The sequence below is a fragment of the Eschrichtius robustus genome, chromosome 12 (genome assembly GCF_028021215.1).
Source record: "Eschrichtius robustus isolate mEscRob2 chromosome 12, mEscRob2.pri, whole genome shotgun sequence".
Taxonomy (NCBI): domain Eukaryota; kingdom Metazoa; phylum Chordata; class Mammalia; order Artiodactyla; family Eschrichtiidae; genus Eschrichtius; species Eschrichtius robustus.
This window is the reverse complement of record NC_090835.1, coordinates 80039970-80059231: the sequence shown is the minus strand read 5'-3', so window position 1 is coordinate 80059231 and position 19262 is coordinate 80039970. Positions and strand designations below refer to the sequence as shown.

Genomic DNA, 19262 nt, shown 5'->3' with positions numbered 1-19262 from the left:
TTGGGAGGATGTCTACATCAGTTGGGAGGTAGACGGCTCCGTTATCTTCCCATCGAGTTCTACCATCAGCAAACTGCTAGGTTGCCATTTAGCTCAGGTCTTTGTGTTTACTCTATTTACAAGACCCCTTGAAAAGAACCGTGAGTGGTAGCATGTGCTCGCTGAACTGACCCTGAATCTCCAGCACTACTGATGAGACCTTCTTTCGCTGATCACATGCTTCCATTCTTCTTCAATGAGGAAGATTCCTTAGCCACTATATATGTTTTACAGTTTTGTCTAATTACTGCATAGAGGAGAAAATTGAGAAGAACAGGGTCAGGTTAAATAGTGGGAATGGTACTCCTTAGGCAGACATTTAAAAACTAATATTAGCTAAAAAGATTCTGGAAGTCACCTAAAATTTTAGATATAGAGTTATGATAGTTAAAATGCAGTTTGAAAAGGTAAAAAGGTTTGTTGTTTATCCATTCTAAACGACAAGGTCCTACTGTATAGCACAGGGAACTATATTCAATATCCTATGATAAACCATAATGGAAAAGAATATGAAAAAGAATATATGTATATATATAACTGAGTCACTTTGCTGTGCAGCAGTAATTAACACATTGTAATTCAACTATACTTCAATAAAAAATAAAATTAAAAATAAATGAAATTAACTCATTCTTAAGTCAAACTAAAAAATATAAAGTGCTGTTTTGTAAGTATTCAGTAATAAATAGAAAGAAAACTCCAGCTTTAATATAATGTGTCTATGATGTGCCTTCCCTATACCTAGCACCAGACAGTGCTCTTTCACTGATCATCTCGTAGACGTGTGGAAATCAGTCATCTCAACCAATCAGCCCTCCTCCTCGCTGGGTTCTGTGCAGTAGAGAATATACACTCAAGGAGCTAAAGGAGAATCAAATTTTCTTCCTTATAAATGGAGGCACGGTATTTCCTAAAGTCCCCAGTAAAGCTGGAATGGAGACCTTATATGGGGCCAGAGCCAATGTAGCGATCTCTACCTAACAAATCCTAAATCTAGATATTTTCCCCTCCTACCTGTAGGAGAACTAGATCTTCAAGGAGTCCCCCGCCCCTAAGATTTCCTTAACAGCCAACTGAATGGAAGTCTGTGGTTTGCCTCACAAATCCAGGTTCTGTCAGAAGAGAGACCAAGGTTAAGAGATAGATAACCTGTCTCCCTTTAGAGCAGTGGCACCAGGGGCTGTGCCTGCAAGGGATGAGAAAGCTGAGGGCAAGCCCTGACCCTTCTTATTCATCCATTATACAAGTCGTGCAGGAGAGAGCAATGGGGTTCAGCTTATTTACTGTTTTAGAGGAATAGTGGCCAACCCACTGATACATGGTCACAAATGTTATCAGGCTCTCACCATCAGATCAGCCATTCCTAGTGCTTAGAAGAGTGTGGTCAAAGAGAAAAAGGAAAAATGGGAGTGTACTCTCCGGCACTACCTAATGAGAGTAGAATTGAAGTCTCCTCTTCATGAAAAAAAGAAGTAGGGGGTAAGTATCCCCATTCCAATGTGCTAGAACACCAGAAATCTTGGAAGCTCAGAGGCACATTCCTCAGTTTTACAATAAATATTTACTACGTGCCAAGTACTGCCTTAGGAAAGGATGATATAGAAATCAAAGCAAGGCACAGATACTGACTTCAAGATCATGGTCTACTCTCTCTGGGGTGAGAGGCTGAAGATTTGGGTTCTGGTCCTGACTACCAAAAGAACTCTGTAAACTCTTCATGTCTCTGCTTCTTCTGAGCCTCTATCTCCTAACTGTAAAATGAGGGGGAAAAGTGATCTGTTCATGAGGGTCTCATGCAGTGGTGTTCCTCAGGATTCCCTTTGTGCACATCTCCCCCTTAGTGATTTCTTCCTTTGTACCCAGCTTACTTTGTCCACACACATGCATTTTAGGGAAGGATATGAAAAACTCATTCACCCAAAGGAATAAAGAACTGCTATGCTTATAAGGTGGATCTTCCCAGGAGTATTTCCATTTTCATGAAAGACTAACTCAAGTTGAATACTGAAATAATTGGAAATTTCCATGTAGCAACATTTTTTCCTAGCATGACTCTAAAGTGGCAGGCAACTCCACTGACAAATAAGGCCAGCCATGCTGCATGGAGAGCCAGTATAGAAAATCTATGTCTTTTCTTTACATGTATTAGTTTATCCACAGACTTTATAAAGCTATCCAAGAAGTATTCCCAGGATACTCTGCCTCATGAGAGAGAAATGGGTCTTTCCTTTGAGGACCTCCACAGTTGGTGAGGACAGGCTTTGTACAATACTGACTTGACCACATGTGTCACAGAAATCACCCCAACAGTCAAGTTAGAAAACAGTCATCATCTACAATGGTACAGGAGTCAGAAAGAGTGTAACAATCCACAGCATGTAAATATCAATCCTTAACTGTAGTTAAGAGATGATCCCAGGACGTATCATCTGCTACTCCTTATAATGCCTCAATATACTTTTGAGCTTAGCAAGTTTAGGTACAAACATTTTATCACCACTAGACTCAAAAAATATTCCTTTAGAACTTGCTACATTTGTGACACTGCTAGGTACTGAGGGGCAAACAAAAATGAAGACATGGTCCTTGTTTTCAAGGCACTTTCACTGCTACATAGTACTTCTGATGGAATTCAACGCTGATGTCATCAGAGAAACAGTCAAAGTAATGAGATTACTGGCTTGGAGAAGATGGAAGGTACCATGCTTTTTTGTCCAATATTTGAAGTATGGGTATGTGGCAGAATAATGGACAAAGATTCCAAATGATACAATTAGGAGAAAATTTTGGAAATGTCAGGGAGACTAACTTCAACTCTAAATATGGAAGAACTTCCTGAATTTCAGAAAGTATCTGGGCAGGATATGCACTTGTTGGGCATAGAGGAAGAGTATACCCATCAGGAGGAAAGCTGAGTGTGGTCTCATGTAGCACCATGATTTGCATACTGTAGGTGCTTAATTAATATTTGCTGATTAGTTGATGGATTTCTTTGAGAGGCATGCTGTTTTATTAAAGATTTCCATACCAGTGTTAATGTAGTCTACCCCTTGAGAAATCTCAGAAAGTGTCAAAGAGATGATAAATTTTAGAAGCTGCTGACATTCTTTCATCAGCTCTTTATTTAACCCTTCTGGATCCTGAATTGTTGTCAGTTAATTATAGGTGAAAATGTTCTGAAAAGAATAATGTGGAGCTGTTTTGTTTTTTGTTTGTTTGTTTTGGTTTTTTTATTTTGTAATTGCTGAAATAGCCCTACGTTTTCATATGTCTCTAAGGGTTAGAACTTTCAGATGGTCACATGGCCAAAAATCATCCTTCCCAAGGTCCACTTAGCTGTTTCAGAGTCATAGCTATCTGCGAGGGTTTTCATTTGACTCTTTCTTATGATTGTTTCTTGATTAATCTTTGCCTAATGGAAATGGGCGGGACAAAGTCCATGAGAATTCTCAAGACAGAAAAGAGTAAGATTTATCCCAAGAGGGCAATAAGAGTTTCATACAACTTTCATCCCTTGAAGCTGTGTTTGGTGGCCTGGTGTGTTATCATGATTAACTGTCACTTCTATTGATGCCTTCAAGAATGAAACACAGCAGTGTGCTGTACTACACTGTGAGCATGTAGCTAAGACTCCAAATGAATGTTCACCCGTAAATGAAAAGTGTCGCCTACTATTTATTGAGTTTTTAATATGTGCCAAGGACTGTGGTAAACACTTTATGTGGATTATCTCATTCATTAATGTCAGCAGCACACTATCAGGTAGGGGCTTGCATTTCCTGCTCTGCACATAAGGAAACTGACACGGAGAGGTTGCTATTGAAGGTGTGGGGTAGGAAGTGATGTAGCTGGGGTTTGAACCCAGGGAATTAACACAAGAGCCAGTACTCAGGGCCCCTCTTCCACCCTGCTATCTGCCCAGCCACTGTTCTTGATCCCCTGCCTTTGGGAATTAACATCTAACTTTTTCTGAGATAACTCCCGTTGATTAATTTATGCTGTGTTAAAGCTGTTAAGCTGTGGACCACTGAAAGCGGACAGATTACAGAGAAATATGGTGAGAAGAGGGCCTTTTCATCTGAAAAGGAACTCTGTACTCATCAGGGATGTATTCAAATGACAGCAGTTCTCTCACTTTGAGAGAACCCTCTAGGAAATGGTGTCCTTGCACCAGCTCCCCACCACTGCCAGGGCTGCTGGAACTCAGCAGGCTGCCCCAAAGCCCTACTGTGCTCTCCTCCTAGAAGGGAGTCTGGTTTGCTCTGTGAGCTGCAGAATAAAATAGTGGCTGAAAAGCTCCTCTTCAGCTTCTTTCCTGCCAGATGAGAACGATTCTATTAGCTTAGCCTGAATAAGAGCACACTTGGAAGGAATGCTGCAATTAGTTGGATCCAGTTAACTAAAGTCTTTTATTAATCAACATTTTTCCACAACGAACTTCTTAAGGACAGAATAGGCAATTTCAAAATAATCATCAGAGAAGAAAACTTTTAAACTTTTCTCTAGGCCTGGTATACATTCAATCCAAACTCCCACATTTCTGCAACTATATAATACTGTTCAATACTAGCTATCATTTGTGGGAACACTAATTGTGTGCCAGGTATTTATATAAAGGGATTCAAGTGTCTGTGTCTCCTTTAACACAGCAATCCTTTGAAGCAGGAATTTCTGTTTTCTCCATTTTACAGATTGGCAAATCTAGCCATGGAGTCTTTCATTTGCCCAGGGTCACACATCTAATAGATGGAAGCTTAAACCCACAGAACTCAGTTCTTTTTTTTTTTTTTTTTAATTTTATTTATTTATTTATTTTTGGCTGTGTTGGGTCTTTGTTTCTGTGCGAGGGCTTTCTGTAGCTGCGGCAAGCGGGGGCCACTCTTCATTGCGGTGCGCGGGCCTCTCACTGTCGCGGCCTCTCCCGCTGCGGGGCACAGGCTCCAGACGCGCAGGCTCAGTAGTTGTGGCTCACGGGCCCAGTTGCTCCGCGGCATGTGGGATCTTCCCAGACCAGGGCTCGAACCCGTGTCCCCTGCATTGGCAGGCAGATTCTCAACCACTGTGCCACCAGGGAAGCCCCCAAGAACTCAATTCTTTAACCAATATGCTAAATTGCCTCCTGATTATTGATAAAATGATGTATGATAAAATGATGACTCTGAAGTATATTATTTAATAAATAATAAAAACTAACATTTATTGAGTGCTTCCTGGGTCCCAGGCCTGCTCTAAGCATATTACAACTATTGTATCATTTAATCTTCACATAGCCCATTAAAATGGGTACCTTTTTAATCCCTATTTTCCAGACTAGGAAAGTGAAATACACAGACGTTAAACTAATTCTCCCCGTACCACACATCACAAAATGATGTGCCAGAACTAGAAGCAAAATGTGTTAGTCCAGAGTACATCATTTTAATTGCTACAAATAATGCCTTTTTTCCCTTTTTTTAAGAATTGGATGCAGAAGAGGAATACAAGTCTAATGCATTTTAGAAAGATCTCCAATAAAGCTAATCAACCAATAAAAGCAGAATCAGAAAGGAAGTTCTGGTTGATTAATTTAATGACTTCAAATAATCAGATGATCCAATTCTTGAGCTTCCTGGTTAATTGAGTTTCCACTGATTTCAGGCCATTCTGTTCAGAGGGAATTCTCGTTCATGGGTTGTTAAATTCATCTTCACTGGTAAGAAAGGCAGCAAAACATTCAAGGATGCTCCCAGAAAACTTGCTCTTTGAAGCATTATGCTTTTATCAAGCATTTGTGCTACAACTTTGAAGATTTTCTTTTGAATGATATTTATAAGAAACCAAAACTGTGCATAATTTAAATTTGCTCTGTAAGATTCCTTCCACTTCAAATGCATTTCTTAATGATTGAATTAGACATTTTAAATGCATTTTTTTTTTAATTTTATTATTTATTTATTTATTTATTTATTTTTGGCTGTGTTGAGTCTTCGTTTCTGTGCGAGGGCTTTCTTTAGTTGTGGCGAGTGGGGGCCACTCTTCATCGCGGTGCGTGGGCCTCTCACTATCTCGGCCTCTCTTGTTGCGGAGCACAGGCTCCAGACGCACAGGCTCAGTAATTGTGGCTCACGGACCCAGTTGCTCTGCGGCATGTGGGATCCTCCCAGACCAGGGCTCGAACCTGTGTCCCCTGCATTGGCAGGCAGTTTCTCAACCACTGCGCCACCAGGGAAGCCCCTTTAAATGCATTTTAAAAGCATTCTCCAGCTCTTGGTGTTATAGAAATCCTAAATCATCATCACTTCTACTCTTTGTAGGATAAAAGATCCCCAAAGCTTGTAATTAATGAACCATTAAATTCAGGCATATGGGTATGATATGGTTTTCAAATGGGACAAATGGGAGTTATTAAACTTCAAAGCGATGACATTTTACCATATCTTCCTAATGGGAGGCACTCAGGAAATGTCCTTCAAATGAATGAACTGATTATTCTAACTAATCTTTGAATGTCTTTAGCTCAATAAATACTTAGATTATCTTAATTTTCCTTCCTCCAAGTTCTTATACTTATTATTTTCTTCTTTTATATGATCTCTTATTGTAGGTCTTGATTTTTTTTAAGCATATGCTTGTGTTTAGTTTATGAGCTACCAATCCACTTCTCTTGACAATTGTTGTAAGATTTTCAGCCCCGCCCCGGTTCTCCCATTCATTGCTCTTCTCTGCTTGAAGCAATGACTTTTTCATCCACGTGGCTCCTCCCCGCTTTTCCGATTTTAACAACCATGTTATATTCCTTTCAGAACAGCTTGCCACTTCCCATATGCCCAACTGGCTTTCTCTTTTTAGTGAAAATACAACTAAAATATCACTTCCACCAGAACGCCATCCCTTTCGCTAGTGACATGATTTGGAAATTTAAATCCTCCAAGAATTAACTCTCATCCAATGCTCCTGTTCTAGCTCCCACACTTCTAACTCCTGTACTCAAAGAAGTCAATTTATAAAGTCAACAATAAAGGAAGTTTAATTTCTCTCATTTTCCAAAAATATTTATTATAAAATATCAATGTCCTCCAACCAAAGACCACCAGGACTGCTACAATAATTGAACAAATCTGGGTTTATTGACTCACTGCAATGAGGAAGCACACACACCTCTGAGGACTATGAAGCATTTTTGGAAGAAGATATTAGAATGGACTTATTGTATGATTTTTGCAAGTATTAGGTGATTGGGAAGAGGGTTGAAGGCAGCAAGGTTGGTTACTGTCAGGAAGAGAGGGTAAATCCATGATCAGTTATCTTAACAATTCTTAGAAGGCAAGGAAACCAGACCAAGATTAAACTGTGATTGGTAAGGAAGCAGCAATCAATCCTACTATTCTTGATAAAAGGATGTTTGGCCTATTTTATGTTTTGGACAATGTTTGCATTTTGTTTGTGCTCAGTCGTGATTATGGAGTGGTCTTATTTTGTCTCAGTCTATCCCGGTCACAAAGTGATCTTGTCTGATGCTTTTTTGCCAGACCATCTGTGTGATCAACAGGACAATACTAAGCCGAGCTGTGAGGGCCAGACCAGCTCCTGGCAACACCAAGACCTACTTGACAGCACCCAGCTATCAGGGCTGCTTTTTCCTTTCTCAAAAATAATGTATATTCCTTTCATAAAACTAGAAGACGCAGAAAGCATTGAGAAGAAAATGAAAAGCTTCCTGGGAGTCTTTTTCTCCCTGAATGGGAATACCAGAGAGGGAGAGAACAAGAAAGCAAGCCACCGTGTGTATGCTGGCTCTGCAGTGGAGTTTCAGCTCTTGGCAACACTGAGCTCCTGCAGCAAGGAAATCTGAAAAGAGAGCCCCCGAGTTCCCTCCAGAAGCCAAGTCAGCTGTGGTGGTAAAGAGAGCAGGAACCGGCTGCATGCAGAAGCTGGCATCCCAAGTCAAGTGACTTGGAATGTTCTCCATGGTAAATATCCTGGAGTTGCCAGCACTGAGCTTTTCCACTCAGTGGAGTACTTCCTGTGTGCCAAGCACATGTATTAACTTATCTAAAACCCAGAACAATCCCATGAGGTGGCTTCTCTTGTTACCTCATTTTACAGATGAGAAAACTGAGACACGGAGAGGTTAAAAAACAACCTGCCCAAGGTCACAGAACTAGGAAGTAGAAGACCCAGGATTTAAACTCAAGCAGTTTAAACTCTGATTTAACCCAGGATTTAAACTCCGGCTCTGGGGAATGTGCTGCTAATCACAATATCGAATAGTGGGACTTACCTAGTTTTCCCCACTTTGAGTATTAAAACCTTGGCTAATAGTCTGTGAGCTTTAGAACACTCCCACCTCCTCTCTCTTTCCTCTCTCTCTCTCTCTCTCTGTCTCTCTGTCTCTCTCTCTCTCTCTCTCTATATATATATATATACATATACACACATATCTCTCTCAATATATATACATGTGTATATGCATGTATATGTATGTGCATGTATATACACATATGCATATGAATAAACACACATACTGGATTTTTAAATTTTTAACTTTATATAGAACTACAAAATAAGTTGTCAAAAATGATGGAATGCAAACTCTGGAATGAGACTGCATGCCCTTTTCTATACATTGAGATATGTGTCAAGTATATAACAGCTCTGAAAATCATACAATGAGAATCTGTTACTGGATTCCATTTTTTCTTATTAGAGACATGATAAAATCCTCTAACCTCCTGCTAAGAGCTAAGGGATGAGTATCTGTTCAGATTCATTCTGAATTCCTTACTTTCCTTCCTCGCTGCCTCTCTTCTCTGTGTTTTACCTGCCTCATTCCATACGGGGATGGGGGCACTTCAGGAGAAATGCTTAAGGGTAATATGAAGCTAGACCCTCCCTCACTGCACACCACAGGTTTACACGTAAAACCATCAAGTATGCCCCATCAAAGAGCAACTTGGAGCATTCCTGCTGAATAACTTCCTGCCTATGTCTTTGTGGGCTACATAGCAACCAAGATGCAACAGCCTTGGCCGTCCTTTATGAATGGAGCTTGATAATCACCTATTTATTCTAGATGAGAGTTAATTAAAAGTAGTCAGTCTACAAAGACACACTGATAACCACCTCTAAGTTAGACATCATGGGGATTAGAAAATGTCTAAAAAATTCATCATCTGTCAGGTAACAGGAGTGCCTTATGGACCCATTTCTACCCTGCAACTAGCAACTTAGAGCAAGTTTCTTAATTTCATATTTCATTCCCTCTAGACATTTACAATGCTGAACCAGCCGAACGAATGAATTATGTGCTAATTTTGTAGTTGAACATCATTGATATTTACCACCGCCTCAGCCACAGAAGCACTCGGCAAATGCCCTTCTCAGTAAACTGAGGGGCAAACTATATTTCACTAAATCTTATACTGAATATACCTCTGTTAATAACAATTATGGCAAGAACTTTAAAAATATCTTTAAAACTATACAGATTTTGGCAGATCAAGGCCAATTTAGTTTCACAAACATTTACTGAGCACCAGTAAGTGCCAAATAATTGGAATACAAAAATAGAAAAGGTAAGTACCTGCCCTAGATGGTAAGGACCTTATAAGGACTTACATGAAATACAGGCCCATGGATGGATAATTTCAGTTGGGTGTAGTAGTAAGCACTAAGAAATGTGTTGGCACACAGAGGGGAGGCTTCTAAGTGGGTGAGTTAGAGATGAAGAGGGGAAGGGGAAAGCATTAGAGATGAGATCATGTTTAAGTGGTATCTTTAAAATATACATAGGAATCAGCCAACTAAAGAGAAAGAACAATGCATAAGGATCCCATATAACGCCAAACCAGTGACTGACAACTCAGAATGCTGATTCAATATCCCGATTTTTTTGTTAGCTGCTTTACTGGTTCAGTCGACTGGGATTTTGTTTTTTCATCCATTAGGTTGGCATCAGGATCACATAGCCTAAGAGCCCAATAAAAAATCAAAATGCTTTTCAAGCTGAGCTCAATGGTGATTTCCACAAACAGAGCTGCTGAACACATAGTTAATTAACCAAAGCAGAAATAATGGCTAAGGGAAAGTAGAAAGTTTTCTCTGGAGTGGGTTGTGAGAAGGAGTATTATTTTTACCTCTATTTTTTATGTCGCTGAAACAGATGTCAAACTCTCATGACCTGCTGAGGGCTTAACATGTTCAAGTGAAAAGGAAGACCCACCAGTACGTCTTCAGAAGAAAATTCTAATTCAGCAGATTAGAAAGAATTAGAAGCCCCACAGAAGGAGCTTATTAGAGCAATAACTGTATCAAAGGAAAACCCAGTAGGAAACTGACTGGGTCAGTTACAATTAGTTCTGATTGGATTGGATCCTTGTTAAAACTATTTTCTTTGGAATTCTTGATTTTGGAGAGGTTGGGTTTGGTATTAAAGTGGCAACTGTAAAATTTGTATTAGATTTGCAGAAGAATATCATTGCTTTGAAAGAAGTCACTTCCAGACTAGCCATGAACCAGAGAGATTTCCTACAGCACCGTCAGGTCAATCATAGTGTAGAAGTTTACACGGGAAGTGCAGGAGTTTAGAGAAATGTTGTAAAATGTGGGTTGGAATAAGTTCTCAAGAAGATCCATCTCACTTTAGAAGTCATCTTTACTTGTTGTAGAGTGATTACTTGAGGTTCAGATGGAATAATAACTAATTCTGAATATTGTTCAGCTCACTTAGGACTGAAATGAGTTTTGTTTGGTAACAAAACTTTTTTTTTTAAATTTTAATCATTTAAAATATTTCCTCTGGCTGACCTGCACTGCCATGGCTAGAGAAAGAATCGACATACTCTTCATTTTCTCATTTCTCAACTGCAAATAGCAGAACTTATTAAATTGTTAAATAAGGTATGTTAGTAAGCTGCCAGCTAAGTTTTCCTTGTTATTGCACAATTTTTCCATTTGCTTTCATTTAGAAAGAGGTCTCCCCAGCAACATCCCTGAAGACTTTTGGAATATTCAGTACACACACATATACATGCAGATCTTTTATTTCTATTCATTTTCCTCCTTGAATTTTTCTCCCAGTTCCAATTCTGTGCAAATCATTTTATTCCTAAGAGTTAATAAAAAGAGTTCTCTCTCTCTCTTTTCTTTCATGAAGCTTTATCAAAACAAATGTCAGTTATCCCATAATGTCCCAGGTGAGATACTTGTCATATTATTCTAATATAATTTGCAAATATATACTAATATAGTGGGAGGAAATCATGATCAATGTTTGGCAGTCATCTTTTGAAACATTAAATAAAGTGTATAATTTGGGCAGTAGATTATCTCTGCTGAGAGAAAAAATTCAATTATAAACATTAAAAACAAAACTACCTTCCCTTAATTTATAAGGGTTTGTGCCTTTATTCATGTTATTCCGTCAGTCTAGATCACCACTGGCATCATCCTCTGCCTAGTAACACCTTTTGGAGATTTTCTGACCCCTCCGAAAGAATCAACTGTATTTTCACAGTACACAGCATACATCTCTACTTAACAAGAATGCAAGCCTTCCTTTCATGTCTGTTAGCTGCTTACATATATGTCTATCACCACTCAGGAGCATGAATGGTGTTCACAGGACAAACTGAGGCCTTAGGTGAGGATTAAGGATTTTGGTGGGAATCGGACAGAAGCAAAGAACTGCCAGGACTAGGGTACCAGGGAGTAATATAATGGAATCAGTTCAGGTCTTTGTTCAGTGCAGCAAGTCACACTTGTGTATATTCCATGCTTCATCATCTGAGATGGTGGACCACCTGTCTTTTGAGTGGATACCAGTGCCTTGTTTTCAGGTGTATTGTTTGAATTGAAATAGGACTCTCGGAGTAAGGGTGGAAAAATAGTGAATACAATCCTTTTAAAAAGCTATGTAGAGATTTAAGGATTCTTTCAAGTGAGCAGAGATGTTCAAAAAATGGTTCTAGCATCCGAATGAAAACTAAAGGGAATAGTAAGAAACCAAGAGGGAAAACACTGCAGAGGTTAGAAAACAGGATCTCCGTTGTCGACAGGCCAACTGCACAGAGCAACAAGATAATCCCAAACCCTAATTTCTCTTTGTAGGAGCCCAGCTCTGTGAAATAATTAAATAGTTATTTGTCTGGAAAGATGGAAGGGTGGGTGGATGGATGGTTAGATAGATAGATAGATAGATAGATAGATAGATAGATAGATAAAGCTTAATGCATACATACATACATACATAGCTAGAATAAATGCACCAAATTGTTAACAGCAGTTATCTGTGTTATGGGACTATGGAATAATTTTTTCACCATTATTTTTTCCATTTTCCCCAAATTTTTGATGGAAATATGTCCTATTTTTTAGTCAGAAAAGGGCGATTAAAATGTGTGTTATGTGTATGTGTGTGTGTGTGTGTGTGTGTGTATAATATCTCTTTTTCTTTTGACTAAACCAATAATTCTCAGTTGGAGGCAGTTTTGGCCCCCAAACAGCATCTGGCAATGTCTGGAGGCACGTTTGATTGTCACAGCTGAGGAGTGTGGCACTGGCATGTGGTGGGTAGAGGCCAGGGATGCTTCTAAACACCCTACAACATACAGAACAGTTCCGAAGATGCATTTGTATCAGAAGCTATGATCTCTGGCTCAGAATGACCCAAGTAAAAATGACCTCTGGACTGACAGATATTGGAAAAGATTGTATCTCTTCTTTACCTTTATGTTTTATATATTAACTAGCACAGATCCTCATGTGTAGCAAATTCTAATAAATATATATTGGGTTGAGTTGAATTAAAAGTGCATATCTCTTCTGGACACAATTAATATAGGTATAAAGATGCATAATAAACTTCTGAATTAGTAATTAAAAGGTACATTTTCTAGACCCAACTGGAATTGAGAGTTATAGTTGATTTAATTCATTGAGAGGTTAGTGGGCATCTATCACTTTGTCAGACGTTCTGCAGAGTATAAAAGTAACATAAAATGCATTCCCTGACCTTGAGGAATTTGCAGTCTAACCGAAGAGATAGACCATGTCCTGAGAAAACCATTTTGTTCCAGAGCAAAACAGCACATGTTTGCATGCCAAAATGAGTAGCTAATTAGTGCAATAGGAATTTAAGGAACAGAAAAAAATCAATATGTCTGGAATTGTGAGAAACGGCTTCAAGACAAAGAAGAGAACTGAGCTAACAGACTGATGGGTAGAATTTCAATATAAGCAGCAACAAGAGGAAGGTATTGAAAGGCAGAGAAAATAGCATGAACAAAACTTGGAAAGTAAGACTGATCATAGGCAGGTTGATGGGGAGTGAGAGGACCACTCTCGTTGAGCAGGTAATAGATTTGAACTGCTGGGAGGTGGCCAGATTATGGTGAAAATCAAATGAATGAGTATTATTAGGAATACCCTGTAAAATATCTAAGCCTATGAATGGGATAAAACATGCCAGCCCCAAAGTTGTGTTTTCAGTCTTTACCACACTTAAGAGTGATTATTTGACTTCATATGATTTAGCTTCATCTTCCCACACGTAAGACCTTTGTACTATATAAAGCAACAACCTGGCCTACATAATGTACCTAATGCTCCAAAAAAGTGACCAAAAGCAGAGACAAGCCAAATTTAGCCGTAGCCTCAGGTAACCTTTTCCCCCCTTGTGACTACAAAGATACCAAGAGTCTTCATTTCAGAAGAGAGGTGCTCTAATTAAAGAATTATCTTAATTACTTTAACTAATATCCTAATATTATGTTTTTGTCAAGGGAATAAGAGAACAAGTATTCTGTTTGGTCAAGGAGTCTTAGAGAAGATAGAAATGAATAATTAATGTTGTTAAGAATCATTAGACTTAATCCAATGCACATAGATGTTGAGCTAATAATTAATTGCAAGAAGTAATAGATCATTGGCTCAAAAAAAAAAAAAATCTACCTTATACTTAAATGTAGTTTTCATAACCCTTTCTATTTGTTAGGATAAACTTATCTTTCCTGACTGGAGACCCATAAGAGAGAACTTTGGAGAATAAACACATTTTATATTGGGGACAAAAAGAACTCCAATGCAAAAACAATTAATAATTAATTTAAAAAACCTCCCAAGATGGATGAACCAATGTGTCTTTAAAATCAAAGATTAGCACTGTATACATTTAAACCTATAAATACTATAGTCAAATTAACTGTAAAGCAAGAATTCTTAGATACCCATAAAAGAGGTTTTGGTAAATGTTAATTTACCCACAAAGTTTTGTTGATTAGGAAAATGTTTAGCTGCATATAACAGCTGCGTATAACAGTGGCTTAACCAAATAGAGATTTGGTTTTCTTCAAAGAGAATTTGAGAGGAAGATAAGCCACGGCTCTTCTTGTTGGCTTCGTGATGCCATTTAGGACAAAGCTCCTTCTGGTTTTCTAATAAGCATCCTTAGATGACTTCCAGTTACATTGCATTGCCCAGAAGTGCATCATGTGAAACACCCCTGGCTGAAAGATAGGCTGAGAATAATTGTGCACATTGCAGCCCCAAATAAAACTAACAAAGAAGTAGAAGCATTATAGAGACCAATTAGCAAATTCTATCAACAACACAAAATCAGTGATTATAGTAAGACCCTAGCTATTAAAAGAGGCCTGTTAAAGCACTGCTAAGTGAATTGGGTTAACACATAGCTCCAACATCTAGGTGCCACACGAAGTCCATTTTCCAGGATTTCTTGAACTAGGTCATTTTGTACCTTTAAACTCATTTTTGTCTAATGAATTTCTTGGAAAACAGCCCAAGCATAGCTTGTATCCATTCATAGAGAAGGTTTGCGTGTAGTATTGCTATGCCTACAAGGGCAAGAGTGATCCATGAAGATTTCCGGTCAGTCAGAAAGTTACCAATTGATATATCCTCGATGATAACTGACAGAGCTAATCCAGGGCAGTGAAGAAAAGGGGAAATTGAAGGTATGGTATAATACTTTTATTTTCCCAGCTGCCTTCATTTTCCCAGCTGCTTTCTGGGTTTTTTTGTTTGGTTGGTTGGTTGGTTTTTGTTTGTTTGTTTGTTTTTCTAGTAAAGAAGCAAGTGGTGGTATCTTAAGAGCTGTCAGGTTTCTGGAAAAAAAAACCCAGCTCAGTATCTAATAGTATCTGGCACATAGTAGGTGCTCAAGTAATATTTGTTGAATAAACCTTTTACCTATTTACCCTTATCAAAGGGTGCACAGAAATCGGTTAAAAAGAAGCATACTCCTTCCACTTTAATGGAGCAGTCAGACATTTAGTCATCACCCATTCTGTGTGAATAAAAGCTCTGTGAGGAAATGCCTGCTATGATCTTTCCCACTGAAGGTCTTGCCCCTGTGTTTTATGTGACCTGGCAGATTTTTTTTGACTCACATCCGATGTTAATTAATCAAATCTATAGGAATTGGTTTCTAAGCTGTTTGGCTACCTAGCAGATTATTAACATTGGAAAATCAATTTAAAGCCATTTTTAAGTGTTTAAGATCATCTTAGGGCTTCCCTGATGGCGCAGTGGTTAAGAATCCGCCTGCCAATGCAGGGGACACGGGTTCGAGCCCTGGTCCGGGAAGATCCCACATGCCGCGTAGCAACTAAGCCCATGCGCCACAACTACTGAGGCCGCGAGCCACAACTGCTGAGCCCATGTGCCGCAACTACTGAAGCCCGCGCACCTAGAGACCCTGCTCCACAACAAGAGAAGCCACCGCAGTGAGAAGCCCGCGCACCGCAAAGAAGAGTAGCCCCCACTCGCCGCAACTAGAGAAAAGCCTGCGCGCAGCAACGAAGGCCCAATACAGCCAAAAATAAATTTAAAAAAAAATCATCATATAATTTCCAAAATCAGCATGTAAGTCAGTTTGAAATGGAGGTTAGGGACTATCAGTCAATACATCAGTTGATAAAACACTGAACTGATATTGAGGAGCATTTGAAGATGGGTGACTAACAGCCCCTGCCCTTGACAACTTAGGATCCATTTAGGGAGACAATATGTGTGCAGGGGGAAAAAAATCACAGAACAATGTCATATTAAATTTACAATTTGTCAAATTGATAGAACAGACAATAAATGCTTCATTTTGCCCAGAATACCAACGAGTTTGGACTTTGCTGAAGTAGAAACATGAACCAAACATATCCTGCTATGTAACTGAAATTTGAGACCCTGATAGGAGGATCATAGTACTTTGAAGATTAGCATAAGCAGTACTGTTGAGCATAGATAACCTATAAGGAATTCGCTTGAACCACAGGAGGAAATGAAAACAATTCTTCTTTTCCTTCTTTTTTTAAATTAGGTCACGGAACGAAAGGAGTATTTGAGCTTCTGTCTGGATGGCGGAGAACCAAAGAGAATTTGCCCTTCAAAGACAGGGTAGCAGATGCCTATTCGGATGTGATGGTGACCTATACCATGACCAGCTCCCTGTACTTTATTACCTTTGGCATGGGTGCCAGCCCGTTCACCAACATAGAGGCTGTGAAGGTCTTCTGTCAGAACATGTGTGTCTCCATCCTGTTGAACTACTTCTACATTTTCTCCTTCTTTGGCTCCTGTCTGGTCTTCGCTGGCCAACTAGAGCAAAACCGCTACCACAGCATCTTTTGCTGTAAGATCCCTTCTGCAGAATACCTGGACCGCAAGCCTGTGTGGTTCCAGACAGTGATGAGTGATGGGCATCAGCAGACATCCCATCATGAGACGAACCCCTACCAGCACCACTTTATTCAGCACTTCCTCCGTGAACATTACAATGAATGGATTACCAACATCTACGTGAAGCCATTTGTGGTCATCCTCTATCTCATCTATGCCTCCTTCTCCTTCATGGGGTGCTTGCAGATCAGTGACGGAGCCAACATCATCAATCTACTAGCCAGTGATTCCCCAAGCGTCTCTTATGCCATGGTTCAGCGGAAATACTTCAGCAACTACAGCCCCGTGATAGGATTCTACGTCTACGAGCCCCTCGAGTACTGGAACAGCAGTGTCCAGCAGGACCTCCGGAGACTCTGCAGCGGATTCACTGCAGTGTCCTGGGTGGAGCAGTATTACCAGTTCCTGAAAGTGGGTAACATCAGTGCCAATAACAAGAGTGACTTCATCAGTGTTCTACAAAGTTCGTTTTTAAAAAAGCCAGAATTCCAGCATTTTCGAAACGATATCATCTTCTCCAAGGCAGGAGATGAAAACAGCATCATTGCTTCTCGCTTGTATCTGGTGGCCAGGACTAGCAGAGACAAGCAGAAGGAAGTCATAGAAGTGCTGGAAAAGTTGAGGCCCCTGTCCCTGTCAAAGAGCATCCGTTTCATCGTGTTCAACCCCTCCTTTGTGTTCATGGACCATTACAGCTTATCTGTCACGGTGCCTGTTCTGATTGCAGGCTTTGGTGTTCTCCTGGTGTTAATCCTGACTTTTTTCCTAGTGATCCACCCTCTGGGAAACTTCTGGCTAATTCTTAGTGTCACCTCAATTGAGCTGGGCGTTCTGGGCTTAATGACATTATGGAACATCGACATGGATTGCATTGCTATCTTGTGCCTTATCTACACTTTAAATTTCGCCATTGACCACTGTGCACCACTGCTTTACACGTTTGTATTAGCAACTGAGCACACCCGAACACAATGTATAAAAAGCTCCCTGCAAGAGCATGGGACAGCCACTTTGCAAAATGTTACTTCTTTTCTTATTGGGTTGGTCCCCCTCCTATTTGTGCCTTCCAACCTGACCTTCACACTGTTCAAATGCTTGCTGCTCACGGGGGGTTGCACACTTCTGCACTGTTTTGTTATCTTACCTGTCTTCCTAACCTTTTTCCCCCCTTCCAAAAAGCACCACAAGAAAAAGAAACGCGCCAAACGGAAGGAGAGAGAGGAAATCGAATGCATAGAAATTCAAGAGAACCCTGATCACGTCACCACAGTCTGAAGGGTGTAGACTAATGGATTATTTTTCTTTTCCAGTATTGCACAACGATGCAGGGCAGGTAAAGCTCAGACCTCAGCTGCTTGGGCTGGCCAGGGGTAACAAGGCAAGTCAGATCAAGAGTGAATTATTCATGACACATCAAGGTGTCCACTTCTTGGGGGAAAGAAGGACTCAAAGAAGGGGAAAAAGTTCTTTGCAACCTTGTTCTCCACTAAAGATAAGTTTCTGGATGTGACCTTAGAGCTCTTCCAAGGAATGGACGAATCAATGGAGTGTTGGAAGGCCAAAGGAGTCAACTGCTTTTAAAACTAAAATGCTTAGGAGAGATGGAGTAGAGAAGATGGGGGCCTCCAAATAGCGGAAAAGACATAGGAAATGTCAAAATTGCCATGACAATTTTCATATTTGTTGTTTGAACAGGTTGGCCAGAGGAAACCTATGCACTTGGGAAGTACATATTTAATCCCATCTAAACCAAAGGACTTCCCAATTCATCTTAAGTGTGCATATATATGTATATGTGCCATATATACATATACTTAGATTTGTCTTTAGTGTACACTGACGTCTATGTGGAGGGAGGTGTCCATTTGCAGACCGGCTGGCCTTTCTCTAGAAAGTCAAACCAGCCTTAGCCAAATATAGACGCATTAAGGGCCATTCAAAATCGATTCACGTGTTGCAGCAGCAAGAGTATCGTTCATCTGTGCAATAAGCAAAATAAACAGAGATGTGAGCCCATTAGATTCACATATCGTGTTGTCAATCTTTGAGATTCTTGCTTTGGATGACAGCCAAAAACGCAAAAGGCATTTGAATTAATTACCACGTGGGCAAGGTTTAAAATCTCATGTTTGTGCTAAATAGTTACTGTGGCTTTTCATTGGCTTTTAATGATTCTCTGTATTTGGGAGGGCTGATTTAGCTGCTTTTAGGGAGCTCACCCACTGCAAATGAGCACTTTACATGCATTGTTCATACAAATGTGTGTAAAGTTGCACAAGAGTGTGTGTGTGTGTGTGTGTGTGCGAGTGAAAGAGAGAGAGAGTTGAGGTATTCCGTAGTTACAGTATTCTCAGTTAGGATGTTGAAAATATACTGCCACGGAATATAGATAATTAACATGGAGAAAGTGGACATAACTAGGAAACTTGTTATAGAAGGAAATAGAGTAAACAGAGCAACACCACTCATCACGTGTTATCAACTGGTTCTGAGTGTAAAGCAAATATTCTAAACCTCTCAAGTCTAGTGTGTTCCTTGCATTAATATTTGGA

General features: G+C 39.7%; 1 protein-coding gene across 2 annotated transcripts in view; it reads left to right on the top strand.

Moving 5' to 3' along the window:
- The window catches only part of PTCHD4 (patched domain containing 4), a 186372-nt gene extending 168120 nt beyond the window's left edge, over positions 1 to 18252 (top strand). For both annotated transcript variants that reach the window (XM_068557938.1, XM_068557937.1), the window contains one exon: positions 16352 to 18252. In XM_068557938.1, the coding sequence (XP_068414039.1) occupies positions 16352 to 17985 (1634 nt within the window). In that variant the 3' untranslated portion in view covers positions 17986 to 18252. The remainder of the gene's footprint in view (positions 1 to 16351) is intronic.
- The last annotated feature ends 1010 nt before the right edge of the window (positions 18253 to 19262 follow it).